Raw genomic sequence first — 26,140 nt, forward strand, 5'->3', positions numbered from 1 at the left:
AAGTGTTTGGCCAAATAATCGTGTTCTGTAAGCAGTCTGAATTTTGCTACTGCAGATTTACGTGGGATTTCTGGAATAATTTCTGGATTTTTTATTAAACTGCTCCATGTTTTATCTTTGGCTTTGGTACATAGTGCTTGGTTTTGCTTGATTTTATATTTATTTTTAATTAGTCTTTTGATGGATGTAAAAGGTAGGCTTGTATTTGTATTCAGAATTAAATTGGATCCTTTTTTGGCAAGAAAGTCAGCAGTTTCATTTCCAACAATTCCGCAATGTGCAGGTATCCATTGCAATTGAATTCTTTTCTATAGTTTTTGAAGTTGTTGGATCATTTTGTGACATTCTTTAATTTGGATTGACATCATTTTATATGAATTTATTGCATATAATGCTGCTTTAGAATCAGAGAGAATGACAGCATTTTGAAATTTATCTATTCTGTATAGCAGGTGTTGGAGTGAGATATGAATAGCCATTATTTCCGCATTAAAATTTGTTGTATGATATCCTGCTGGTTGATAAAATGAGAATAACGCACACGTAATTCCTGATCCTGAGTTGTTATCGATAGTAGACCCATCTGTGTAGATATGTAACCATTCTTCTGGTGGGTATCTATTGTTCACGGCTTCTAATGCTAGCGCTTTTAGTATAGGTTTGGAAGTTTCAGATTTTGTAACTTGTTCTTGTAAATCTAGTTGAATGGTAATTGGTTCGAAGGTTAGAGGGTTTTCTCTGCTTAAAATGTTTTCTTTAGATTTAGGGAGATTCAATTCTGTTTTTATTTTCGTGACTTTGGACAGGAAACTTGTTTGTGTTTTCAACTTGGTTGGTTGTAACAGTCTTTTTTCCCATTTTGTTGTTGTTAACCGTAGCATTTTTTCATGATGTGTTAGACAAGTAAAAAGTTTGCAATTATGTAATGGAGAGTAACACTAGTTTCACTGTATGTAGGCGTAAATCACTTGCAGTGGCACATAAAATTTTTCATCAGATTTGTTTTATGTTTAGGTCACCAGATTATACAAGCAATCCCCCTCGACCTGGGATGTTACCAGCCCCAGAACATCCTTACAATGAGGGTAATCATAATGGTGGTGGGGGTGGCGGCGGTGGTGGTGTTGGAGGTCCCAGGAAGCTGCCTGCAGTAGCAACAGCTGCGGCTGCTGCTGCAGCAGCAGTGACTGCAGGAAAGGGAAGGGGTGGGTCAAGCAAGCCTGGTGGAGAAAGCAGTAGTGGTAAGAGTTTTGCATGTACTGTCTGTGGGAAAGGGCTGGCACGCAAGGACAAGCTTGTCATTCACATGCGAATACATACGGGCGAGAAACCTTATGTGTGCGAAGTGTGCACTAAAGCATTTGCACGTCGTGACAAGTTGGTTATCCACATGAACAAGATGAAACATCGCACGCCATCAAACATTGCTCCCCTTGGAAAGCGTGGCATAGTAGACCGTTCAGGAGAGGCAAAGCCTGTAAAGATTGAGAAGGAGCCAAGTACCTCTGTACAGCCTCCGCAGGCACCCGGTGTTACATGGAGCTGTGAGCTCTGTGGTCGTGTGTTTGGCACTCGTGATGAGTGGACTGCACATGCCAAAGGACATTTAGAAGAGAAAATGATGAGCACAGCAGCTCATCAGCAGCAACCGCTTCAGAATCCGAGCCAGCTCGGTGCTGGGTGTCCGAGTGGCATGGCTCCAGCACCCTATTTCCCCCCACACGTCCAACCATATGCAGGCGAACGCCATTTCTGCCTTGTATGCCGTCAAGACTTTGGCAATAAGGCTGATTTCATGTTTCATGTTCGTAGTCATTTTGAAGGCAAGCCACCAGACTTGGACCTCTTAGCACGTAGCTGTGGAGGCCTCGTTGATAGTTCTGGTCTCTGCACATAAGCGTAAGTGCAGTGTGCTTTATGTAGTTGTACTGCAAATGTAAAATAAGTTGTGAGTATATGATAAGCTGATGTCTTGTCTACATCTTTTTAGAACTTTGAAATATTATGACAAAGATTTTTTTTTTTTTTTGCGCGATTATAGATCATAACATGTATGTTTAGATTTATGGAACTTCATGCGGTCTGTTGTAACTGTTACATAGCTAATAATCTGATAAAGCTCTCTTTCCTCAATCAGACCATTGTGATCGAGATTAGATCTACCAACAGTATCTGAACTATGCTTTCTGTTATGATCTTCTACCTCGGTGATTCCCAGTTGGAATACCTTAAAAAGTGATATTCATATAACTTGGAGATTGAATCTTAAAATTCGAACAATTTGTAAGGTTATGTGTAATAAGTGTACATGAAACAAGAGTGTAATTTTATCTTCTTTTTCTTTTAAGAAAATTGTCCCTCGACAATATGTGTTTCAAATTAAGACTGATTGAAATGTGAAGATATTTATTAATTTATTTGCTGTACATTTTTACAACACAAAATATGCTGCTCTCTATCAGAACATGACATTTTTTGTAATTGAAAATGATCCTAGTTGCTCTCTCCTCGCAATTAATTGTAATTAGTGCATCTCAGTGTGAAAACAAAGTAACAGCAGTTGCTTACTATAACAAACAGGACTGTAACACATAATTGTGAGATGCATTGTTCGTTTCGTCTGTTTAAATAGTTATGTAAAATTATCATTGATCCATTTTATTTCTTTCTAGAATACAATTTGTGTGCCTACAGTTTATTATACGGGTTGTAAGTGAATCATTCTATGCCCCTTTCAAAATGGAAAGCATGAATTTCTGAGGTGGGTGTCATATAGAATTACGAAATTTTGTATGATATGTCATTAAAGTAACTCTCTAGTGGAGGACAGTTGAAAGTCTTAATTTAAGATCACATTAAAAATAAAATAAGAATATAATGGTAATTAAAACAAATTGCGGGAAATTTAATTACAAATGGCAGCCGAAACTTTTTCATTGATGTGTGTGTGTGTAATTTATGTTCCTGAGACAATGCATTTTTTCAGACCTAAAACAACTATTTGAAGTTAGGTCAAATCGAATAATGGAATAAAATGAAAATCAATATGCTTATCAACAGCAGTTATTGACTTGAATATGTACAGTTTCTTATGTTACGTTTTATGGTTTGGATCTAACCTAAAAAGTCTCACTATATTGTGGAGTAGCAAATTTTTAATTTACCAGTTTTCCTTTGATATACAAAGTATTAAAAAAAGTATCCAATATTTTAGGAGGTACTAGTATGCATCAAAACAAGAAAATGTCTAATAAACATGGGTCCTACAAAACATACTTTCTGAGATCTGAACACTTCTTCATTGGAGGTGCTCAATCCGACGTCCATTCATGGCAATGCATTCCTCTGCCCTTTGGTGTAAGGAATCACGCACTCTTTGAAATTGACCTGGTTCCTTCATGTGTCCCTATAACCAAAAGTCTAGGGGATTTAGGTTTGGGGAACGAGCAGGCCAAGATGTGGGGATTCCCCAACCAGTACAGTGGTCCTGAAATGTCAGCGTCAGGTGTTCACACATATTGCGGAGAAAATGTGCTGGTGTGGCATCGTGTATGAACCACATCTGTAGTCCTGCTGACATGGCACATTCTCCAGCAAGGCAGGCAATACGTTAATAAGAAAGTCCTGAAAGTCTCTGTGGTATCACGTATGGCCCTATTAATCTATCACCAAGAATGCCTGCCCATACGTTGATTGAGAATCAGTGCTGATGCCTTGTTTCTTCAGCTGCATGGGGATTTTCATCAGCCCACACATGCTGATTACGAAAATTCACAACACCATCTCTGCTGAATCCTGCTCATATCCGCAATCAGACTTTTGTTCTCAGTATTCCTTGTGACGTATCATTATTCTATGCCAAGGGTGTCAACTACAGTATGATTTTCTGGTAGTCTGCTGTATTGTAGGGCAGAGAAATGCATTGCTATGAATGGACGTCACATTGAGCACTTCCTATGAACAAGTGTTCAGACCTCAGAAAGTATGTGTTGTAGGACCCATGTTTATTAGATATTATTTTCTTATTTTGATGTATACTATCACCTAAAATATTGGATACTTTTTTTAACACCCTGTTACTATCTACTTTACTGTCCATTTTATTTTCCTTATTTAACTTTCAAGGTTGGCATTTTAACCTTTCAAGGATGGCATATTTACTTTGGATAACAAATTGCAGATGAAAAGTATGTTATTGAACGTAAATCCTTTAAAGATTAAATATTTTTATCTGTTTATATAAATAACTTTATTTGTTATTTCTTTTATTAATATTACTTTTGTAGTATTCTGGTTTGTGGTAATGCAAAAACTATTTTATGTCGTAGTAATGATCTGTTAGTCTACTTGTTCTTTATCTGAGTTAAACCATGACCATATTTTCCCTTATATTTATATTTTTATTTGATATTTTATCTAGAATAGAATATATAAACATATGCGTGAAATGTAAATAAGATCTCAACATAGTTTTTTCTGTATGTTCTTCATAAGGTTTTTTAAAATGAATATTAGTATGAATTATTCATATGCTGAAGACAAGCTACTTAAAGATCTTTGTAATACACGTTTCATAAACTGAATAGTACGATGCATAAAGGACATACTTATAGTGCATACATTTTATCTTTCCTCTCTCGCGAATGTAGAGCAGATGCTGGAGTGCACAGAGCAGCTGCACATCTGTGAGTGGAGGAAGATAATATATATGCACTGTAGTAAAGCGAAAATTTTATACCAAGAGAAAAACAAATGTGATTAATTAACGAATGAATGGTGCTCTCAACTATATGATCTAAATGGTGGAGAAAGCAATGGTGAATTGTTTATTAGGATAGGCATAGATTGGACTTTTCCATTGCTCATGATGAAAAAGAAAATTACAATGTTTCGAAGATTGACTCTATAGCTTTTCTTCAGGTGGTCAAAAAATGTGGATGGGAAGGAGTTTCTACTGTCTGCCTAACTGATCCAAGTAGGAGTAGGAATCCCTTCTGACCCCACTTTTTGATCATCTGAAAATAAAGATAGATAATCTTCAAAACATTGTGATCCTTTTTCCATCGCCAGCAAGGGAAAAATATGATTTATTTGTAGATTCATCACAGTATGTGTACACTCTTCCACAGCAATATCAAAATGAAATGTAATATTCTGTGTAATACTTACGGTTACATGATGTAAAGCTACAAATCAGAAAGTCTCAGGCTTGATTCCTGATGGATCATGGATTTTTTCCATTGACCTAATCTTTCTGGTGGCTCTATGTCCCTTTGGTGTCTCAGCCTCTAACAGAAATGATTATCAGGGCTATTTTATTTCCTTGGGGGTAAAGGCAGTGGGCACATAGGACTGATATCCCTACTGCCACTAATGCCGGTTGTCTGTACAGGTGGGAGCCTTAACCTTCAACTATTCTGTGGGTCTTCATAGCCTGTAATGTGGATCAATTTATTTAATTTTATGTAAGGTAGTTGTAACAGTTTTAAGTAGTGAGCATGCGCATTTTGTTATAACTGGAACTTTGAAAATTCAGGTGGCCCATATTTTATTTCTGGGTCTGCGCATGAAAGCTAGCACTTTGTCTTTCATGTCATATATATTGCATACAGAATGTTTGTAATTTGATAACTGGAAACTGAATTCTTTAGCCTTGGTAACTCCTCTTTCTTATGATTCATCTGCTTAGGCCACCAATTTTTAAAATGTAGAATGTCATCTGTACTGACTTCTATTACAGTGCAACGACCAGCTACACTATGTTTGTTTTTATTACACAGTAATCGCGAATAATGTAGTAGTAGGTTATTTTATGATGCTTTGTCAACTTCTTAGGTTATTTAGCATCTGAATGAGATGAAGGGGATAATGCCGGTGAAATGAGTCCAGGGTCCAGCACCGATAGTTATTCAGCATTTGCTCATATTGGGTTGAGGGAAAACCCTGGAAAAAACCTCAACCAGGTAACTTGTCCCAACCGAGAATCAAACCCAGGCCACCTGGTTTCACGGCCAGACGCGCTGTTACTCCACAGATGTGGACTCGAATAATGTATATTCTGTGATATTTTCTCGCGAAGCATTTGATAGAACCAGAATTTATATCTCATGATAAGAATAAGTGCCCCCAAATAAGCAAATAGTGTATCACTGTTTCAAACATGTCATTTTATACCACATTAAGGAGAAATCTAACTAGGGTATATGTATTCTAATTTTTTTAATTTAGCTTTTTGTAATATTTCTCTTACAATTATCATTTTCATTTTCTTTTACCCTTTGCTTCTTCTGAAGATATGGTTTTTAATCTCAAAACACAAGGTAGGAAATAGCACCAAACATTCGTTAATTATTATCAGTGTTTCCACACAAAGAGTTTGACTATGCAGAAATTTCCCTGTTTTGCAGAAAGGCACAAATAATCTGACTTTTCTGCATCTCGCAGGAATTTTTACAATGATTTTCAATAGCTAGATGTGTAGTTATGTGCACCATTTTTACACAAATAAAGCTTGCGAGACACTGTAATGAAGGGGAGGGAAACATTTATTGTTAGATGTGCTCTTTCTGCACCTTACTATTCAAGTGTGCGTGGTACAGGGATCACTGACAACGTTTTAAGCTAAGTGAAGAAACAGGCACATTTGAGTTTACAAAGTGAGGTGTAGGTGATAAATTGAATTATAACATCTGTATACAACATTTATTTCAATAATTTCGTTCTTGTTACATGATAATAGCTCTCTTTCTTGCTTAAATGTTACCGAAGAAACTAACAGTTGACATTAAACACCATAACTTGATTGGATTTCTTCATTAAATAAATCAGTGGCGAAACAACTCATGAAGAGTCAAGGCCAGTAAGGTTTCATAACCGAATTTTACTGTCCAGTGTAGCTCCCTAAACTCTCCCTTGTGTTTATACAAAGTGAGGCAAAAATAGCTCCCCATTTTCAACTGCATATAAAATGGAAAATATTGAAGTAAAATATCAAACAGTAATATAAATTTATTCCTTATGATATGCTATTTTATCCTTCAGTTCGGTTCCACACATACTTTTCAGATCCCACGTCAAGGACATAAAATTGTGGAATACAGCTTCAGCACTGAAACAGAAACCACCATTTCCACTTTCAACAAAGTATGGGCCAATAATCCTGAACTGTGCGACACCAGACAGTTATGCGTTCACTATGAAGAAGTCGCATGTTGATCTCTTTCGGATTTTCCTCTGCCCAGTACCGGAAGTTCTGTTTATTTGCCAGAAAATGTACTTCGTCTGACATAAACAGAACAGTATTGTTGGACAGTATTTCAAGAAAATGTTTAGCAAATCTCAGACAATTTCCCATGTCACAAACTTTAAGTTCGTAGACCATTAGGCCTACCATTTTGTATGGATGAAAGTTAAGATCCTGGTGCAAAATTCTCCTCATGTTTTACACTCATGAACAATTCCAAGCCTTGGTGTAAAAGCTGATGCAACACCAGGTCGCCTAAACCAAGTTAGATTCTTAATTAATCGACCTGGTGTATTATATGGTCAATGTTCCGAAATCTGTGGAGCAAACCACAGATCTGCGATTACTTAATTGCAAAGCTGCTGCATGTTTTCTCGCCGAATGTTGTGGGTTCCTTACGAATGCTTGATACACAATTGCAATGTTTTGTGGAGATAGCACTGATTTTGGTCGCCGTGATGGTCAGTTTTAGTGCTGAAGCTGTATTCCGAAATGACACAGTGAATGTCGGCAGTCATAGAAAGGGTTAATCTTTACTGGACTTTTGACTTTCACCTGAAATAGAAAGTATAAAATGGAAGGGAAATGAATAAGTAGTATTGGTGATCGTCACATTGGCATATTTGTAAGAATTTCAGTGTCTACTTTTGACAGCTGTGTATGATGATAGTGATAGGACTAAAATGCTCTTTTTCTATCTTTACAGTTGGGTTAAAGTGAAGTTTGTTGCTTCATTTCAGATTGTGTCTTCATAATTTATGCTTGACATTATTAATGTATCCATGTTCATTATGCAGTCTTTTAAACATTTTACCCATGCATCCTAGAAAGCAGAAGCATTATATAGCTTTTTACCGCAAGCATGATAAATCTTATTTAACATTGGATGAACTTGTTTTCGTTTTTCTTTCTTTTTATTATAATTCTATTAGCCAGAGATAAGTTTTCATCACGAACAAAGTTTCCTGCCATTACTCTTGTTAATTTTAATTGTGAACAAAACAACTTCCTGTATAAAATAAAATTTTCATAGGGAAGTAGTTTCCCTTCATTATTCATGTTAACAGTTTGTGTGAGGAATTTTTATCAGAGACAAAGTTTCCCATTGCCGTTTCTCTTAAATTTAGTTATGAACGAAACTGCTTTAATGTAAGTTATAAATTGTTATCATGGAATGATACAACTCAAGTTTTTATCAGGCTCAAAGTTCTGTCGTTCTGTCATTCTTCCTGTTCCATTGAGAATGAAAAATTACAAAACTAGCAGGATTCCATGGCCTTACTTTGTTTTGCACTGTAGAAGTAAAATAATATTAATAACTTAAACAATAATTGCATTATATGTGAAATGAAGCCATGTTATTCCCAGTGCGCATTTGTCTTCCATATGATTCCCACAAATTTTATGTGCTTGTTTCCTCACGAAAACTATATTGTAAATAATTGTTGCAGATAACTGAATTTTTTGTTATTAGTTTGTTTTAATTTTGTAAGATTCGGTTTTATAGTGTTGTACATTTTATTAATATCTCAGATAATGACATTATGTAAGTTTTACTATGTTGGAAAATTTTCTTGTGCTATGATATATTTGCTTTGATGATAAGTTTTTCGTATGATTTATTTACTTTCTCCTTATACGACTAATAGAGAAATTTCATTATACTGCAAGAAAATCTGTTTCCAAGTGTTGATGGCAGTGCACATTTATAACATTCCTGCTACTGCTGTCTCTTCCTGAAATTTTGAAAGAATTTTATTGTTATTCAGTATTTATTGATTTGTATGGGAAGTATGAATATGAAATTTAAACAATCATATCAATGTTAGTACTTTTTGTAAAACTTTAAAACAAAAATGGCACAGAAATGTCCATATATTCCAAAATTTCTCTTTGAAAGCTACAGTTTTTAACGAAATTTTTGGTCATTTCATTATGGTAAATGTTCGCATGATCTACATCAGGGATGGACATTTTAGTTAGCAGTAAGAGGGAAGGTTATTCTTCCTCCACTATTGTGATGACACTACACAAATGCCTCCTGTTACATGTCACAACTGTCAGTGGTGGCATGTGATGGATGAGTGAATATGTTGAGAATACATAATACAATTTGATTCAAATTATTTGTTTCTGTAATCTTGATCACAATAAGCAATTAAGATCTGATTATTCTTCCATTCTTCACATGGAAGATAGTTTATTGTATACAATTATCTACCTCTACAACACACCTTCAAACACTGCTCTGTATTCACATCTACCTTCAAGCAAGGAGCATTCTTGGGAGGTGGTTGTAACGTCACACACACATACAAAACGAAAATGTTCAGTATCACCAGGATCAGGTTTTTTGGTGAAAATTTTTCAAAATTTTCATACTTATGGTTAGAAATGTGCCAGTAATTTAATTAAAATTTCGTGATTATTTTTTTAACATATAATGTACACTAATACACAGTCTTAATTAGCAATAATCTGAAACATGGCATTGTATCTGAGCATTCATGGCAAAATGAAGTCAGTAATAATAATAATAATAATAATAATAATAATTTATACTCTTTGTAAATCAGCTTACTGTTACTTAATCATACACAAAAACCCAGTCATCAATGGTCTATAGGCCTTTTTAAAGAGAATAACAGAATTCGGAAATAATTTTGTGTTCCTGTTTTTTTAATAACTGACATCTTCAAAACTAATATGCCGTTTTTCTTTAAAATATTTAAAAATAAATACCCAATTTTCGATTTTATTGCAGAAATGAAGATTATTTGCAGAAACAACCAAATTTCTTGAAAATTCATGTCATAAATCAGTCACTTTTTTTTTTATATAAAACTTGCGTATCATTGCTGTGCCTCCAAAATCTGCTATGTGCATTTAAACCGATTTTTCATGAGAAAGAAAAAAACGTCACTTTTAATTCCCTTGATTTTCAAAGCTACTTTCGGTATAATTTCATTATTTTTCATATAATGATTGAATGTAGCCTTGAAAATCAAGGGAATTAAATTCCTGAAAAATTTGTTTAGATGCACATAGCGGATTTTGGGGGCACAGTGACTATATACTTGTTGGCGCATCTCTGTCATCTTGTGTTTTATCGCTAATAAAAAAAAAGCCCTGACTTGCCTACCCCTAATCTATAGTACATTGAGACGAAAAGAAAGTACTTTCCCTTACCAGTTTATCTACAGTAAGGAAACGGAACAAGTCGATAATCTAGTGTCCTGAAGTGACTTCTTTCAGCTACCGTTAATTTTTTTTATTGGTATAACTGAATTTATGGGGAGGGGGTACAAATTGAAATTGAAAGGAGGTAGCCATGGGCCGTTAATTTAAAACAACTTTATGCAGAATAGTAATTTTATTGGTTAGTGTGAAGAATGTATAATGAGAAAGTGTGGAGTTTAAATTCCTGTGTTTGTCTGTCTGCAATAGTGCCATTACTCAATCCTCTGTTTAAATTTATGAATATCTTTGTTTTGTAATTTTATGTTCAAATGTGCAATGTGCCATGAATTGTCGTAAGTAAGATGATAACAGACAAGCAAAGAGTGCGAAACTGGTGGCTTAGATACTGTATCTGCTATTAGAGACAGTGAAGTGAAACAACTGTAAAAAGTAAAATGATTTCAAAACATGCATTTCTTAAAAAAAAAAGTTAATAGTGTGTTCAGCGTGTGTGGTTTACTGTGATTGCTTTCCACTAGACTCGGAATTTTGTTTCATCCTGTGTCTTATTTCATGATTCGTGACTCAGTTAGTGAAGCATTTTATTCCAGATGTGTACATAGTTTTGAAGCTGTATTTGAAATGCCACCAATTTTGGTTGCTTAAAAGCAAGATATGTTAGTATTGTTTAAATATCTTTATGTATTAACAGGAGTACAAGCTTTGAACAAAATGTTCCTACTAAATGTAAAAAGTGTTGGAAATACTATATATTACCATAGTAGTTCCTTAGGCGGAAACAGTTTGTATCACACAACAAAGACAATTTTAGATTAATGTTCCAGGATAGAATTCTTGGATCTGTGGCATAATAGACGACATTTATACTTCATGTATGTATTGTAATGAATTTTGTGATGTGTTTTGAAACAAAGATTGTGAACTGTACTTAATACTCAAATCAGCTTGACGTGTGCCATATTGATGCACATAGCAGGTACTAGATTAGTTACATTATAATTAAATCTTGGTTTAGTGTGTAGTATAATGTATCATCGATGAAGCAAGTGTGACATTGAAACATGACAGTAAAAAACAAAATTACAAAATATGTACCCTTTGTAATGTCACTAGTTATATTACCATTATCATAAATCTGCAGAAGATAATAATCTGATTTATTCCAGTGCTAATGCTTCAATATTTGTTTTTCCACACCACTCGGTTGCATAGAAGGCTGTAGAAAAGAGCTGTGTGATGTGATAATTTCACTTCGAAAATTTTAGGAGGTCTAAGGAAAGTGTTCTTTCATCAATAAGTCTGTCACCAGATTAGTGCCTACATATATTGATAAATATACATACTGGTATACCTTTGTTACATACTCCAAAACGTGTAAATGTAAATCAAATTAAGTGATTTTGTTTACAGCTGCAAATTGAAGTGACACTATAATAATTTAACTCTTAACATATTGCTCTTTTTTTTTTTTTTTTCTCGTATCTTAGGAGTTAACCACAATAGCACATTAGGATGTTATCATTCATTTCACTCCTAAGTATTCTCATTGCCTTTACTATTAAACAGAAGGGAACATATCTAGTAGCTATCACTTAATTACTTTAGAGTGAAAGTAATGCGTTGTTTGTCATTTTACAAATTTTCATATTCTTAATTTCAGCCACTAGTTAAAAATATTTAACTTATTCTTGTACAGTTTAAATTGATGGTACGGTATCCATTATTCACAGCTATAAATGATTAATGAAGGTTTGCTTTAATTTTGATATATGTGGGAAGAGAACTGTATAAGCTGATAGAATGTATTTCATTTCGATTGTTCCCAAATCAGTATTAGCAGTAATTGGGGAAAATATTTTGTTGGACTGCAGTTGGAATGTTGCATGCACGTCACATGGTGTGTACTTTGGAGCATCAGCATTGGATTGTTGCATTTGTTTAGTAATGCCTAGGTTTCAGAAACTGGATTGTTACTTAAGATAATTTTTTTATTATTATAGTGCTGCTCTATCAATAATTGTCTACATGTAGGCTTTGCATAACAACAGTACAACTACTTCCATATTCATTGCCAAATATTGTTGTCATGGTGGAACCAGAAAGAGTCTGATTATATGATTTAAATTTCATTTATCTCGTGTTTGTGCTAACATGCATTACAGGAGTATGGTTTTTCAAAGTCTCACCATATCCCACTTTATTATAGAGCGAGTCAAACTTAGGGGACCAGCACTCATGCTGTCTTTCGGCATTAAAATGTGGCAAGCGGATCGCCAGTTCTCATGGGTAACGCATTTCACAGCACTATAGTTTGGCTAGTGATGTTTCACATGTAACTAGTGAATTATTTATTTAAGGAAATGAGAATCTTACTTAAAATTCAGAGCATTTGCTCAAAATGTTCTCCATTATATTCTGTATACAAGTTGCAGTGATGTATGAAGTTTTGGAACACTCGCGGGATTCATCCTCACTATGGTGTGACCAAAACTATTTCCGACTTGACAGCTTACAGAGGAGGAGGAGTTGCGTTATCATGTTGTCCATCTTACATGTAAGCGTGTGCACTGCCCGTAGTGCAGTAATGAACAACTGACACAAACGTATACATTGCTGACAAATTTGTTGAACACTATGCATTAAAATTAGTATACATTATTATTCTTATTATTTTTAGCAGCAACAGCAGCACCGGTGTTCTTTAATGTAATGTAATATTGTTAGAAAAGCCTTGAAAGAACTGTAAACTGTAAAAACAAGTTTAAATTTAATACGATACCTTTACTTTTATGAGTGCCAGTATTCGTCCATATAATATTGTTAGAAAAAGCATCTTGCTGGAAAGCATTTATATTTGTTAAACTTTTCTCCACTTTATTTTTTTTCCCGGAGTTTCAAGTCTTGAGGACCCTGTGTCATTTTCAGTCTACACGGTCTTTTTATTTTTCAATATCGATAGCAGTGCTCTTATTAATTTTAACACAAGCAGCAGTTCTCATTACGACTTGCACCAAAGGTAAAAGAGGCCCGCCATATTTTTTTCCCTCTCAAAATACTCTCTTATGTTACACACCATCTCTTGCGCTTGATTCTTTAACGGGGCACCTTGTACAATAATTTTTGTTCTCCACCTGTATTTCCTTCCTTCTGACATTGCACAAGTCACCTGTTTAGAAACTCTCGCAGAAACTAGAAAACTCACACTAGTCACACACTCACCAATGACAACGAAGATAATACGTGTAATATAATTTAAACACAAAAATTATCGATACACTAAAATAATAATAAAACTAAACCATATTAATTCACACAACGCATGCTCTAACCAGCCAACTCAAAGTCATCCTGGGCATTGTATGCACGTGCAACTTGTAAACATAGACACGGCAACACCATCCCGTTACCATGGTTACACATCTCTCGTGATTGATTTGAGTGGTTGCCATGGTAACATGCTAAAGGTGCCATTTGTCAGGTCAGAAGTAGTTTTGGACACACCATAATATTGTGCATTAGCTATGTTATTTCATCTTTATGAACTTCCACAGTACTTGGGTTGTTTTTGTACACTTTTTATTTCAGGTTACTCCATAGATGAAAGTGACACACCAACAAATCTGGAGACTGGGCAGGCCATTATCCACTAATTATTCTGTAAAAATTTTCACGGGCTTCCAATGAATGTGACAATTTATTTGCTGTTACACCATTTTACTGTAAAAAAAAATGCGTAATTATGTTCTTCTCCGTGAGAAGTGTGAAAACAGTCGCAAAATGTTGTTCACATACCACTTTGAATTGTTTCGTAAAAAAATAAAATATGGCCCAAACTGTTGTTGTTATGGGACATAATGTGAACAATGTGAATTTTTGGAATCCCATTCTGGGCTTTCACATAGCCACTCAGGTGAAACCAAGCTTTGTCAGTGAAAAAAGATGCATTGGCTCAACAATTCCATTGTGAATTGATTCTCACATTCAATGAGAAAATAGTGTACACACTACTGGATCACTTGGATTCAATTTATGAACCACCTAATAGGGATGAAACTTGAGAAATATCAAATCGTTACCACTATGTTCAATTATTGTGCTAGGTAAGGGTACATTTTTCGGTTCAGCTTCATTCTCACATGAATATCTTCAAGTGTTTGTTATGTTAGAGCATGCTTTGGTCAACATTTCTTATTATTGAGAAAAGAATCCCCCCCCCCCCACGGGTTTGTTAAATTATCTAACATACCTGTTTCAGTGGTTATGTAGCCTGTGGAAAATGCCACCAGAACTTGCATAAGCACAATTCATATGACTTTTTCAGTGGATACATTTCACTAAGAAAAATGCGTTATTCTACTGTGTATCTAACCATGGTTAAAAGTACGCATTTCTCAATACAGTTTAAATAATTGACTTCACTGAGATTGTCAGTGTAAAGTGCGAGTAGAATAGTATTGCCAACTTAGTAAAACAACTAAGAAAAAAACTCGTGCATTGTGTCCTTTGTCAGGCTTAATGCAAACAAGCTACATTGTGGTTCAATAAGAATGTCAATAACTTAATACTTTGACTCACTGTACATAGGTACTGAGAATTGGTATTTGTAATAGTTGATGATTTGGAAAAAAATAGAAAAATTATGTAAGTAGAGAAATCTGAACAGTTGTAATATTTAAGGACATTTCTATAATGATTTTGAATACAACGGTAGAAAAAAAAACAGTTACCACTCATATTTGGTTGTGCAGAATATTTCGTTCAGTGGAACATCAGTTTTAAAACTTTCTGTTCCTTGATAGAAGCACTCTTTTATCTTATGTTGGCTGCCCTTCAAATAAATTGACAATGAAAAGGGACAAGAAATTTTGGTATAGAATATCATTGATAGATCAAATGAAGGTAATTATTTTGGGCTAGCTTTTTCTTTCGAATTTTTCATAATGTAGTATGATTGAAAACAAATTTGAAAAAAAAAATTATTACTTATGGTATTTGTCAGTGTATAAGATTAATATTAGAGGAGAAAAATTCGCTCCAGTGCCGGGGATCGAACCCGGGTCCTTGATTCTATGTACCAAGCGCTCTCACCATTGAGCTACACCGAAGTTCAATCCACAGCACCGGATCGAACTCCCCTCCTCCAGTGTTTTTCCCTTTGTGGCCTGACTCCAAGTTGGGCATGTATGTTGATATTTTTATGTTAAGTCAACTGCCATTATACAAGGAGCGCACTCAGTTGAGTGACTTGGTGGCCAGGATTCCACAGTAATATGCACAGTAATAATCTTTAGTAAAAAGTGTATAAGATGTTGCCTTATATAAAATTCACCCCAAAATTTTAAGAGAGACTTTTTAAGCTTAAATGCCCCGAAACCAAAATTGGAATTTTGGCATAAAATCATACTCCAACTCATGCCTGGCAGGAGATATGTTTATTTTTCGTGCGTGTTTGCTTTTATAGAAATTACAGTGACATTTAAATGGCATGCTTGCTGCTTCTTAGGTGGTTTGTTGAAGTTAGAGTGGCTTTTTTTCAAAATAATTTTTTTATAATGTAAAATGTTCCAAATGCTTCAGTTTTGCTCCAGTCTCCTTGAAAATTTGCAACATATATACATGTATATGTTGTGCATAAATAGTAATATGGAGAGTATGAATGAGAGCCACTTGAAGACCTGCAATGCACTATCTGCAGAAGACACTGTAGCCCAGAAGTATTGGAGAGCACGAATGCTAATGGCTTCATTGCTAGATGCAAGGCATTGAAACAACAGTAATAAGAAAAAAAAAAGATATGCATTACTTTAAAAAATGTTTTGTGTCAAAGTCTGAAAAAGGAAAAAATAATTTTAAAAAGTTGATATTGTATATAGCCCTATATGTATATATTTTTTTTTTTGCTACATTAAAACTGTACAAAGAGGAGAACACATAGTACAACTTATTTATACCAGGTGGATCTTCTCATTCCTCTAATTGGTAACTAGACAGACCTGTGTTTTACAGATGATGTGCAATTCAGGTGCTCACAAGTGACTTGTCGCGTGTCTGATGCTGTCCTCTGTTAATGTGATCTGCTAGCGCTGTGGTTAACATGCTGGATTGTCTTGGTGAAGACTTGGGGTTCGAATCATGGCTCTGAATACATACAGTTGTATTCATCTCTGTGTTTTGAGAACGTTCTAGAATAGCAACTTTTCTGTCTGAATGCAAGTATACATAAAATATTCTAGTCATTAAATATGCCTTTAAATATGTGGTCCCACCTGCTCATACTTACTGTGAAACAATGTTTTCGAATAGAGACTATCTGGACATGGCTGTTAGTATATGGAGAGGCACAGCAAAATGCAACAGGAGCACATCGGCTACACCGAGAGATTTTTGCAGAGAAGAACTCCTACAGATTATACTTTTATATGGGTTGCAAACTGCTTTCTAGAGTCCACAAGATGTCTCATCCACAAAGAAATCACCCTGTCTAATGACATGTGTACTGGTATCCTAAAAAAGTTTGAGTAACTAAAAATTTAGGATGACTGCAACTTCATTGTTTAGTAGACAAATTTCGGGGAACTGGAAGTGTTACTGATAAAAAATTCGATCTTATGTGTTGAGTACTTTCCAAGGAAACTTTGAATGACATTGCATTTCAACTTGAAAATACATTTCTTAGTTGTTTTGTCAATTAGTAAGCAGGAATTTCGTATATTTAGGTTTAGAAAACAACAAAATTATTAAAACTGAAAACCTATAGAGTTACACTGATGCATGAATTAAGACCAAGTGATCCAGTTTCTAAGTACAAGCTTAGCAAGTGAATTTCGATCAGTGTAGATGATGAGTTAAACCCATACATTATTTTATTTTCAGACGAGAGACCTGGTTCCACGTGCATGGATATATAAATTCTCAAAACAACGATATTGACAAACAGAAAAATCAGACCTCTCCAATGGAGTACCCTTCACGACCAGAGAATTTGTTTGGTGTGCCATTAATAGCAAATGGATTGTAGAACGTCTTTTTTTTTTTTTTTTTTTTTTTCTTTCAGTTGACAGAAGGAGAGCATAATTCCGGCTTTTTTTTTTTTTTTTCAATGTATGTCACCAATATTTTTTTAGAGACGATTTGTGATGTGTTTAAAGACATGGTAATTACAGGTACCAATAATGTGTGGCCTTCACGATCCCTGAGCTTGCACGAATGTTATTTTTGGGACACACTGAAGGAAAGATTGTACAAAACAAACCCATACAACTTAGACGAACTGAAAAACAAAGTCTGATAAGAAATTGCTTCCATATCAGGATGTGAACTGCAAGGAGTGATGAAGAATTATTTATTAATAACCATAACAGAGAATTCTGTAGGATCAGAAATTAATATCATCATATACATAGGTGAATAATTTCTTAAGCCAGTGTTAAAAATATGTAGAAAAGGGAGGAGGACAATGTCAACATCTCGGATTAATTGGTAGAGATGGTAGATTTTCACAGTCACGATAAATGAGAAATGTACCCAAATGCTGCCAAAATAAGTAATTTTATGTTTAAAAGCATGTTAAGTATGTTAGTGTAGTTTTTTTAAATATCTGTTAAAGTGCGAAATTAAATACAAAATGCGAAATTACATTTTATGCGACTTTTTGCGTTTTTGTAAAAAAAAAAAAATCGGGGTCGTATACAGGCTCGCACATTTTTTTTTTTTTTTTTTTCCGAATAATTTGGTCACACCTCCATATTAGCTTTTATAGCCTGAATAGAACAGGAATGTGACTTACGGTACCTATCTTTTTATTTAAGTAGGTTATTTTACGATACTGTGTCAACATCTTGGGTCATTTAGCGTCTGAATGAGATGGTGATAATGCCGGTGAAATAAGTCCTAGGTCAAGCACCGAAAGTTACCCAGCATTTGCTCAAATTGGGTTGAGGGAAAACCCCGGAAAAAACCTCAACTGTGTAACTTGCCCTGACCGGGATTCGAACCTGAGCCACCTGGTTTCACGGCCAGACGTGCTAACCGTTATTCCACAGGTGTGGAGGTGACTTACCTAATACCCTCTTTATTGTTATCTCGAGTTTTCAACTGATCCCTCTAGTGCTGGTGGTAGAATATTGACTGCCTTTGCGATCTTTTTAAGTCCATTGTTCTCACAAAAAAGTTGTATGTAATAGCGGATGATTGTGATTGACTAATAAGATGTGTCAGGATAAAATCACACCATATCTTCTGTCATGTTTCTTAAAGTTCACAATTTCACTGTAATTTTATATGTTCCATTACTTGTCTATTATTTTCAAGAATTTTAATTGGAAAACCTAGAAAATATACCAGTCAAAACAGAGATGACCTTGAATGTACCATCAAACATTCCATAAAAAAATGTTCCAAATATGCTACAAAATGCTAAAATCGGATTTCTAAAGTGCTACATTTTTTTTTTATTTTAAGTTGGTGAATCTACCATCTCTATTAATTAGTTAAGTAATATACTTGATAACACTTTGTCATCGTGGATAGCTGTGTTGGACTGTTACCAGTGCATGGAAGATGCAAATGCACATGCCAAGAGCAAAATCGCCATGCTATGGTCCCAGCCAGGCTGATCTCACATCCACTGCAAGATTTCATTGAAATTCTCAGTATTTTTATTTACATTAATGAAAGGTAATTACACTATATGAATGCTGGTTTATTTTAGTAAGTTACACATATGATACTGACATTGATGTCTTTTTGGCATTTACGTTCTCGTTGGTAGAAAGACAAATTAATTTAATTAATGTATATCATGGCATCCACCATGACACCAATTACCACAGCTTTTCAAGTACAAACGTTCTAACATTAGTACAAAATGTATCAGATTTGCAATGGCTTCCACATCTAGTCTTTCTGTGTTAGTAATTGTCAGAATATAGAGCTTCATAAAAAAACTTTTGTATTGTGAATTCTTATTGCAGAATATAATATCTTTTCTTAGTTTTATATACATCTTTATTTCCTAGTCAATTGCCAAAGATGCTACAAACAAGTTTCAATTTAATAACACTTTTAACTACAATTATTGCCAGGTTGAGGTGTATGTAAACATAGTGATTTTGTACGGGCTTACATATTTTATTCTTGAAAATCTCTTTGCTATTTTATTTTCAGCTTACATTATTCTTGTAAGTGCATAAATGTTAAAACTTATAAATGTATTAAGAACAGCATTGAATACTTTATTCATTGAGGCCATTTTGAAAGTTGTATTGTGATATCCTGAGTTGAAATAATATCGGAAAGTAATTAGGACATAATAATAGTAATAGTCTGTATTATTTTAAATGAACAAAGATAATGCATGAATTTAAGTTTTTTTTTTTTTTTTTCAGTTGAGATGTATAGGATCGAAAAATGTATTTCTAAATACTTCAATGTTTGCTTAAGAAAGATATTTTGAAATTAAACTTAAAAAGGAATATGCAAATATGTTTTCGTTTAGTTTCATTACCAATTTTTAAATGAACTACGTGCGTGTTTTCAAATTCAGACAAACCGTTACTGAAAACTATTGTTTGTTGATTCGATTCTTATCCAGATCATGTAATAAATAAAATAAGAATACTTGAAAGCATGTATTAAATTGTTTTCAGAGAGTTTGCTGTTAGAAAATGGGACTGTTGAATGTGAATAAACAATTCATGCATTGTTATTTCATTTCGTTTATGGTTGTTGTTCATGTTACAATAGCTACTTTTGCCGTGCAAGCTAATAAGTTATTTGTTAATTACTAGATTCTGGATATGTATGCAAAAATAATGGAATATATGATTATTCGAAAGTCACTTCAAACTTTAAGGCCTTCTAAATATTACAATATTTGAGGTAAAAGAGAGAAAAAACTAAAAAACATCACTGTTGGCAAACAATGGGGTTTGGTTTTTACAAAACATTGGACATATGTCTGCTGCTCTCTTGTTCAACAAACATTCTTCGTGCAACACCATGCACAACATTTTACGGACAGTGTCTTGGAATATTCTCAATTTTTGCGAGGTAGGCTTGTTGGGTGTGTCATGGAATCTCGTTCTTTAAGGTAACCCACAACTGGAAGTCGGCTGCATTGAGATCATGGAGACCATATTATTGGAAAGTACCTGCTGATAGAATAATTTACTTGCTAAACAAATTTTACAGTACATTGTGTGAACCAAAGAAATTAACCAAAATCACGTCTCATATTCATGGTAAGATTAAATAAAATATTTATTTAGACTGATGAAGTTCTAATTGTCATTTTTGGTATTCATTTACCATACATATTACTGGTATTAGATTTGAGGTTCGAAACTAAGAAGTGGTGAATGTCCTGAGGAAATTAAGGTTTGAATAGTATAGAGGTGTAGCTCCCACGATTTCCATTTTTTGCATCAGGTGTTTGTGACATGATCCCATCATACTATCCTCAGAACAACAACAATAATAATGTAATACCGGTAATATTTTTTATTTGGAAATTGCATTATACACTTGATTCTCCTTCAACCTAAACCAATCTGCTGTTGCCAAATGTTCCTGTCCATAGCATCATAATCATAGCATGATCATAAGCATAGTAATAATAATAAAAAAATAATAATCCTGTGATGGATGCCAGGAATAATCCAGGGGGAAAATTTCCTTTCCAGAGAAAATTAATTTAGCTGAACACGGACACCCTCAGAATTTACTCTAGGGGGAGGGGAATTAACCCACACTTTTTTCAGTAGTTTAGTTTTATATTTCATTTCAATTATCGTATTCCATAGATCTTACATCTACATTGAAGCTTTTAAGATGTGGAACAAGTCAAAAGTTATATGCATTTTTCTTTATTTGGTTATTTAATGATGATGTCTTTAGTATCAGAATTGGTGATAATGCGATATTTGATGAAATGAGGCCAAGCATTTGCCATAGATTACCACACATTTGAGGGTTGGGGAAAATCTCGGAATAAATTCAAGCAGGAATCGAACCCAAGCACAGCTCTGGATTAGCAGGCAAGTGTCTAGACTGAGCTATGCTGGTGGCTCTAAACTACTTTATCATATAGAAGATATAACCTGCAGTCTCATCTTCAATCAAATCTGTCTAAAATTTTTTGGCAGCTTTCATGGTGAGTGTTTTAGTGTTGATGAGGTCTCTGTGTACACACAGCATGCAAAGAGCATCCAGCCATTCCTTAATATGGTATATCTCAACCAAGGCTCTATTCTTAGAGGACTGAAAGAATAAGGTCTTAAAAAAAAAAAAACAACAGGGAGATCATGGTGAGTCAAGTGATCCTCCATACCATGCGGCAACCAATATACAGAAACATAATTGGAGTAGAGGGTATGAAATTCGCAAATAAATATGTTATATGGTGTAATCAACAATGGGGATGACACAGAAATGCATGATGATATGCTGGATAGGTATAGTGATTTTGAAGAATAGGCAGAAACCTGTACCTGAATTTGGCTGTTACAGCAGTACAAGACTTCTGTCTCCAGAGCAACAGGAAACTTCAAGTCAAAGTGAGTACGAACCATCTCCACCAAAATGTCGAAGACCAGTGTATTAGGACGCATACTGGAAAACATTTATGAAGACTATTACAGTTGTGACTTTAACCCCTACAACAAACTTATTAGGTGCTATAAGTGCATTGGGCAGTAGCTAAATAAAATTCCTAGTTAATTTTAAGTTATGTGACTAGCAAAAGGCAAGATTGAGCTCACTTCAAGAGAAACAGGCTGTCACAATTAAAAACTTTAAAAAGAGTATGTAATGTCACAATTTCATAGGTCAAGGACTTATGAATCTACAGTTCACTATTGGCATCTGCAAATGTGGGCACAGTAAGCATCTAAATTGGTTGACCTGGACAATTTTAAAGTTTCGATTACTTTTATCAACAACCATAAGTCTGAAATGGCATTTCTTTCAGGCATATTACTATGTCACACATACGGACATAGAAGAAGATCATAGTATTATAATAATAATAATAATGATTTATTTTAGCTGGCAGAGTTAAGGCCGTAAGGCCTTCTCTTCCACACAACCAGCAAAAAGTGTATATACATATGCATGAACTTACAAAGAATTCAACAATTTGATTTAGATGAGAGTTACATGTATACAAGAGTTATTTACGAATTAAACAACAAAATACTATGAACTATTAATTAAACACTGAAATAAACTGCGTAGCAGAATTAAACTAAAATACATAGAATGTTAATATATTTCAAATTATATTAGATAATAGAAAGAGATTATTATGAGACAATTTTGAAAATGCAGGATGATGTCTAAAGAAAAAAAACAACAGTGTAGTCAGTAATATTTTAAATAGTAATTCGTCAGAAGGCACAAGTGTTTATGGAGGAAGTGAGCAGATATCTAACAGAGGGGGGAACGGACAAAGAAAATATTTGGAACAGTGACCAAAGTCAATTTAGTTACGAAATGTCTTCATTGTCAATGCTATCTCACACAGGAGAGAAAACTACAATTGATGTGTTGAAGTCTGTGTATAGCTTTACATGTGTACAATTTTTTTTAGTTATTTAATGATGCTTTATCAATTATTCTGTTATTTAGCACTGATGAGATTGGTGATAGTGAGATGGTATTTGGCGAGATGAGGTCGAGGATTTGCCATAGATCATCTGATATTTGCCTTAAGGTTGTGGAAAATCTCGGAAAAAAACCCAACCAGGTAATCAGTCCAAGCAGGAATCGAATCCGTGTCTGAGTGCAACTCCAGATCGACAGGCAAGCATCAGCTATACAATTAATGTGGCTTTATCAATGAGTGGCAGATTAGTTAACAAGCTATATGTCTGATTTCAAGAGAGACAAGGCACTTTTGGCCCAAATGATTCAAAGTAACTTGAAGCAACATGTCCACGAAACAATGTGGAGGCAAGCAAAAGTAGAAAAAATTACAAAAGAGCATATGAAACGTCTTGTAACTTCAGTCGTTGGTGAACATATAAGTGAGAAGAGTCTATAGCTGTATGATTCCTGGACAGGCTATAAAGATTGTACAGTATACTCTTTTAGATGAAAGTTTTTCGAACAGAGTGACTGTGCTCAAGATATTGCCAACCTGTTGATATGTACTTCTTTAGGCAATATAAGTGCTATAGGGAAAGGATAGTTGATTTTGTAAGACTACAATATGAAGAACCACAAGTAAAGTTACACAATTGCCATTTTATCATTAGACTTCACTCTCTGCTATACAATCAACTTTCTGCACAAAAGTACAAGCATATGTTTCAGTATGCTTGGCAAAAGGTAGATTATGATATTGACATACTAATATTGTGGTTTGAAAATGTAATTAGTGTGGCTTTTGATATCGGACTTGTTGAGGCTAACAAGCCAATTGTGCTGCCCATTTTGTATTGAAGTATTGCCCATTGGCTCTTATCGAAACTTCTTCCTAACTATATGTTGTTTCTTGGAGTAAAGTTGGTAAGGTAACAGTAAGGAAGACTTAATTATGTCGGCAGAATAATAATATTACTTTACGTTGTAAATATTGGAAATATTACAGTAATCTAATAATTTTGGCACTTATGTATTGTTGACTCTTAATATTAAATTTTTTAAGTGATATTTCTTTAGTTATCTTAACCCATATCCCCCCCCCCCCCGTATATTTTAGAGTTGGATCTTCAATATACTTCTGACATTTTATTAGCCCTGGTACTTGGGAGTATCAAGAGGGATTGATATTTTTTTCGATACTTTTCAGTTTTTATGGTTCTCTTTCTTTATTTCCGTTTCATTGATGGAATTAGACTTCCACTATATCAACATTTTAAGATCATGTGGTATATTCATCTCTTTCGCTTTTTACAGAAATATGTTGTCTTTTCCACCATTCAAAAATATTTTGTATTAAAAAAAAAATACAATTAGGTATGTTATAAATAAGCCTCACTCCTATTAAATCAAGTACTTGAAGGCCCACACATGAGAGGTTGGGGAATTCTTCAATAGTATTCTTGTAGAGGAATTTCTAGAGATAAAGACATAATTATTATAAGAGGTTTTAATTTTAGTATTGCCATTGCTTGCCTAGAATGGTTCCTGTCAAGTATTAAACGTCGTAACTAAAATTAGCAATCTCCAGAAAAACATTTTATTTAAACTTGGGAATTCTTTACCTACTTCTTAAATAAGACATTACCATTGAAGCATTGAATATATTAGTGAAGTGTAAGGATTTCCAATGCCCGTTGAAGTATTTAAATTTTTTGTTGTGTTGGGTTTTCAGTTTTCACTTTTGAAGTTGTAATACAGAGTTTTGAAACTTTGAAGCAGGTATTGGTATAGAACAGCCCTAGACAAGTCAGCCTACTTGTGACATGTGCAGCGAGTACAAAACTTGTCCAGCTGGTGATGTCATTTAAGTGCAAGTGTAACAGGTTGCAGTACAGTATGGGGAATTCAGTCTAGAAGCAGTGTGATGAAATCTGTTCCCGGTGTAACAAATGATCTAATATCAATTATTCATTGTATTCTATATCAGAAAACCCTGTGTGCAAAAAATATTAAGCTAAAAAGAAAAAGGCGATTAGATTGTGTATCAAATGGAATTATTGGAGCTACAGTGGGACATATTGAAAGATAAATATAACTAAAAAAAGCTTACGTGATCGTTACTACAATTTTCTTCATATTAGATTCCTAAGACTGCAAAGTCTTGATGTCCCTGATTGTGTATATTTGGATCAACGTACATGCACGATAAACTATTTTCTCTGATGAAAATAGCAAAATCAAAATATAGAAGTTCATTGTCAGACACGAACTTAACTTACATGTCGCCCAGCTATTACATCCGAACATCGAAAAGCTGTTTTAAAAAATGAGAATTAAAAAATTCAGAAAATTGTGACAATAAAGTTAATCTAGTGTGTTAATGTTTAAAGATCACACTTTCTTGAAATGGAAAAATGTTTATTTTAATTCTGAGTGGTTAATCATTTTTATGTTTTTTTTTTTTTTTTTAAAGAAAATATTGTTTTTATATTACGTGAATATTATGTACCGTATATAAGCTACATGGTTAGATTTAGCTTACGGTACCCGATAATAAAAGACTGTCTCATTGTTTTTTTCTAAAAGAGTGTTGTTATAATTTAATCCTACTCATTAGATATCCGTTATCTAACTTCAAACTTTTTCTTTGCAATTATTTTTATTTGTTCTCTGTTTTGTTTAACTTCTGTGCATACTATGTTTTACAGTTTGAGTTATAATTTTAATTTCGTGCACACCATTTACGCAAGTCGTATTCTAATTACATTCGTGTGTCTTTAGATCCGTGCATGATCTTATCCCTCCCACAATCTTCAATCCTACAATGCTCATAACTTGTTCACGCAGTGGACAGAGAGGATGAGTGCAAGGTACTCCAACAAGACAGGGCATTTTGCTGGCTTCCCCTGGTATAGAATATTGATAAATTGTGATATCAACACATCTCTGGTATATTTTAATGAAGGGGAATGAAACTTGTTGCCTGATGAAACAGGTTGCTGTTCCTTTACTATAGGTACGGGTTTGTTTGCTTACACATGAGTAGATTCATGGTCGGCGGTGGTAGGGACCACAGATTTTCGTACAATGACATGAAGTGTAGAATGACTA

At 34.3% G+C, this 26,140-nt stretch overlaps 1 protein-coding gene across 2 annotated transcripts in view; it reads left to right on the top strand.

Annotated features, from left to right (window-relative positions):
- LOC138716371 (zinc finger protein 768) overlaps positions 1 to 19,441 on the top strand; it is a 29,947-nt gene extending 10,506 nt beyond the window's left edge. For both annotated transcript variants that reach the window (XM_069849394.1, XM_069849395.1), the window contains one exon: positions 1,015 to 19,441. In XM_069849394.1, coding sequence (XP_069705495.1) covers positions 1,015 to 1,897 — 883 coding nt within the window. In that variant the 3' untranslated portion in view covers positions 1,898 to 19,441. The remainder of the gene's footprint in view (positions 1 to 1,014) is intronic.
- Positions 19,442 to 26,140: the final 6,699 nt, after the last annotated feature.

This window comes from Periplaneta americana, chromosome 16, assembly GCF_040183065.1.
Source record: "Periplaneta americana isolate PAMFEO1 chromosome 16, P.americana_PAMFEO1_priV1, whole genome shotgun sequence".
In the NCBI taxonomy this organism is placed as follows: domain Eukaryota; kingdom Metazoa; phylum Arthropoda; class Insecta; order Blattodea; family Blattidae; genus Periplaneta; species Periplaneta americana.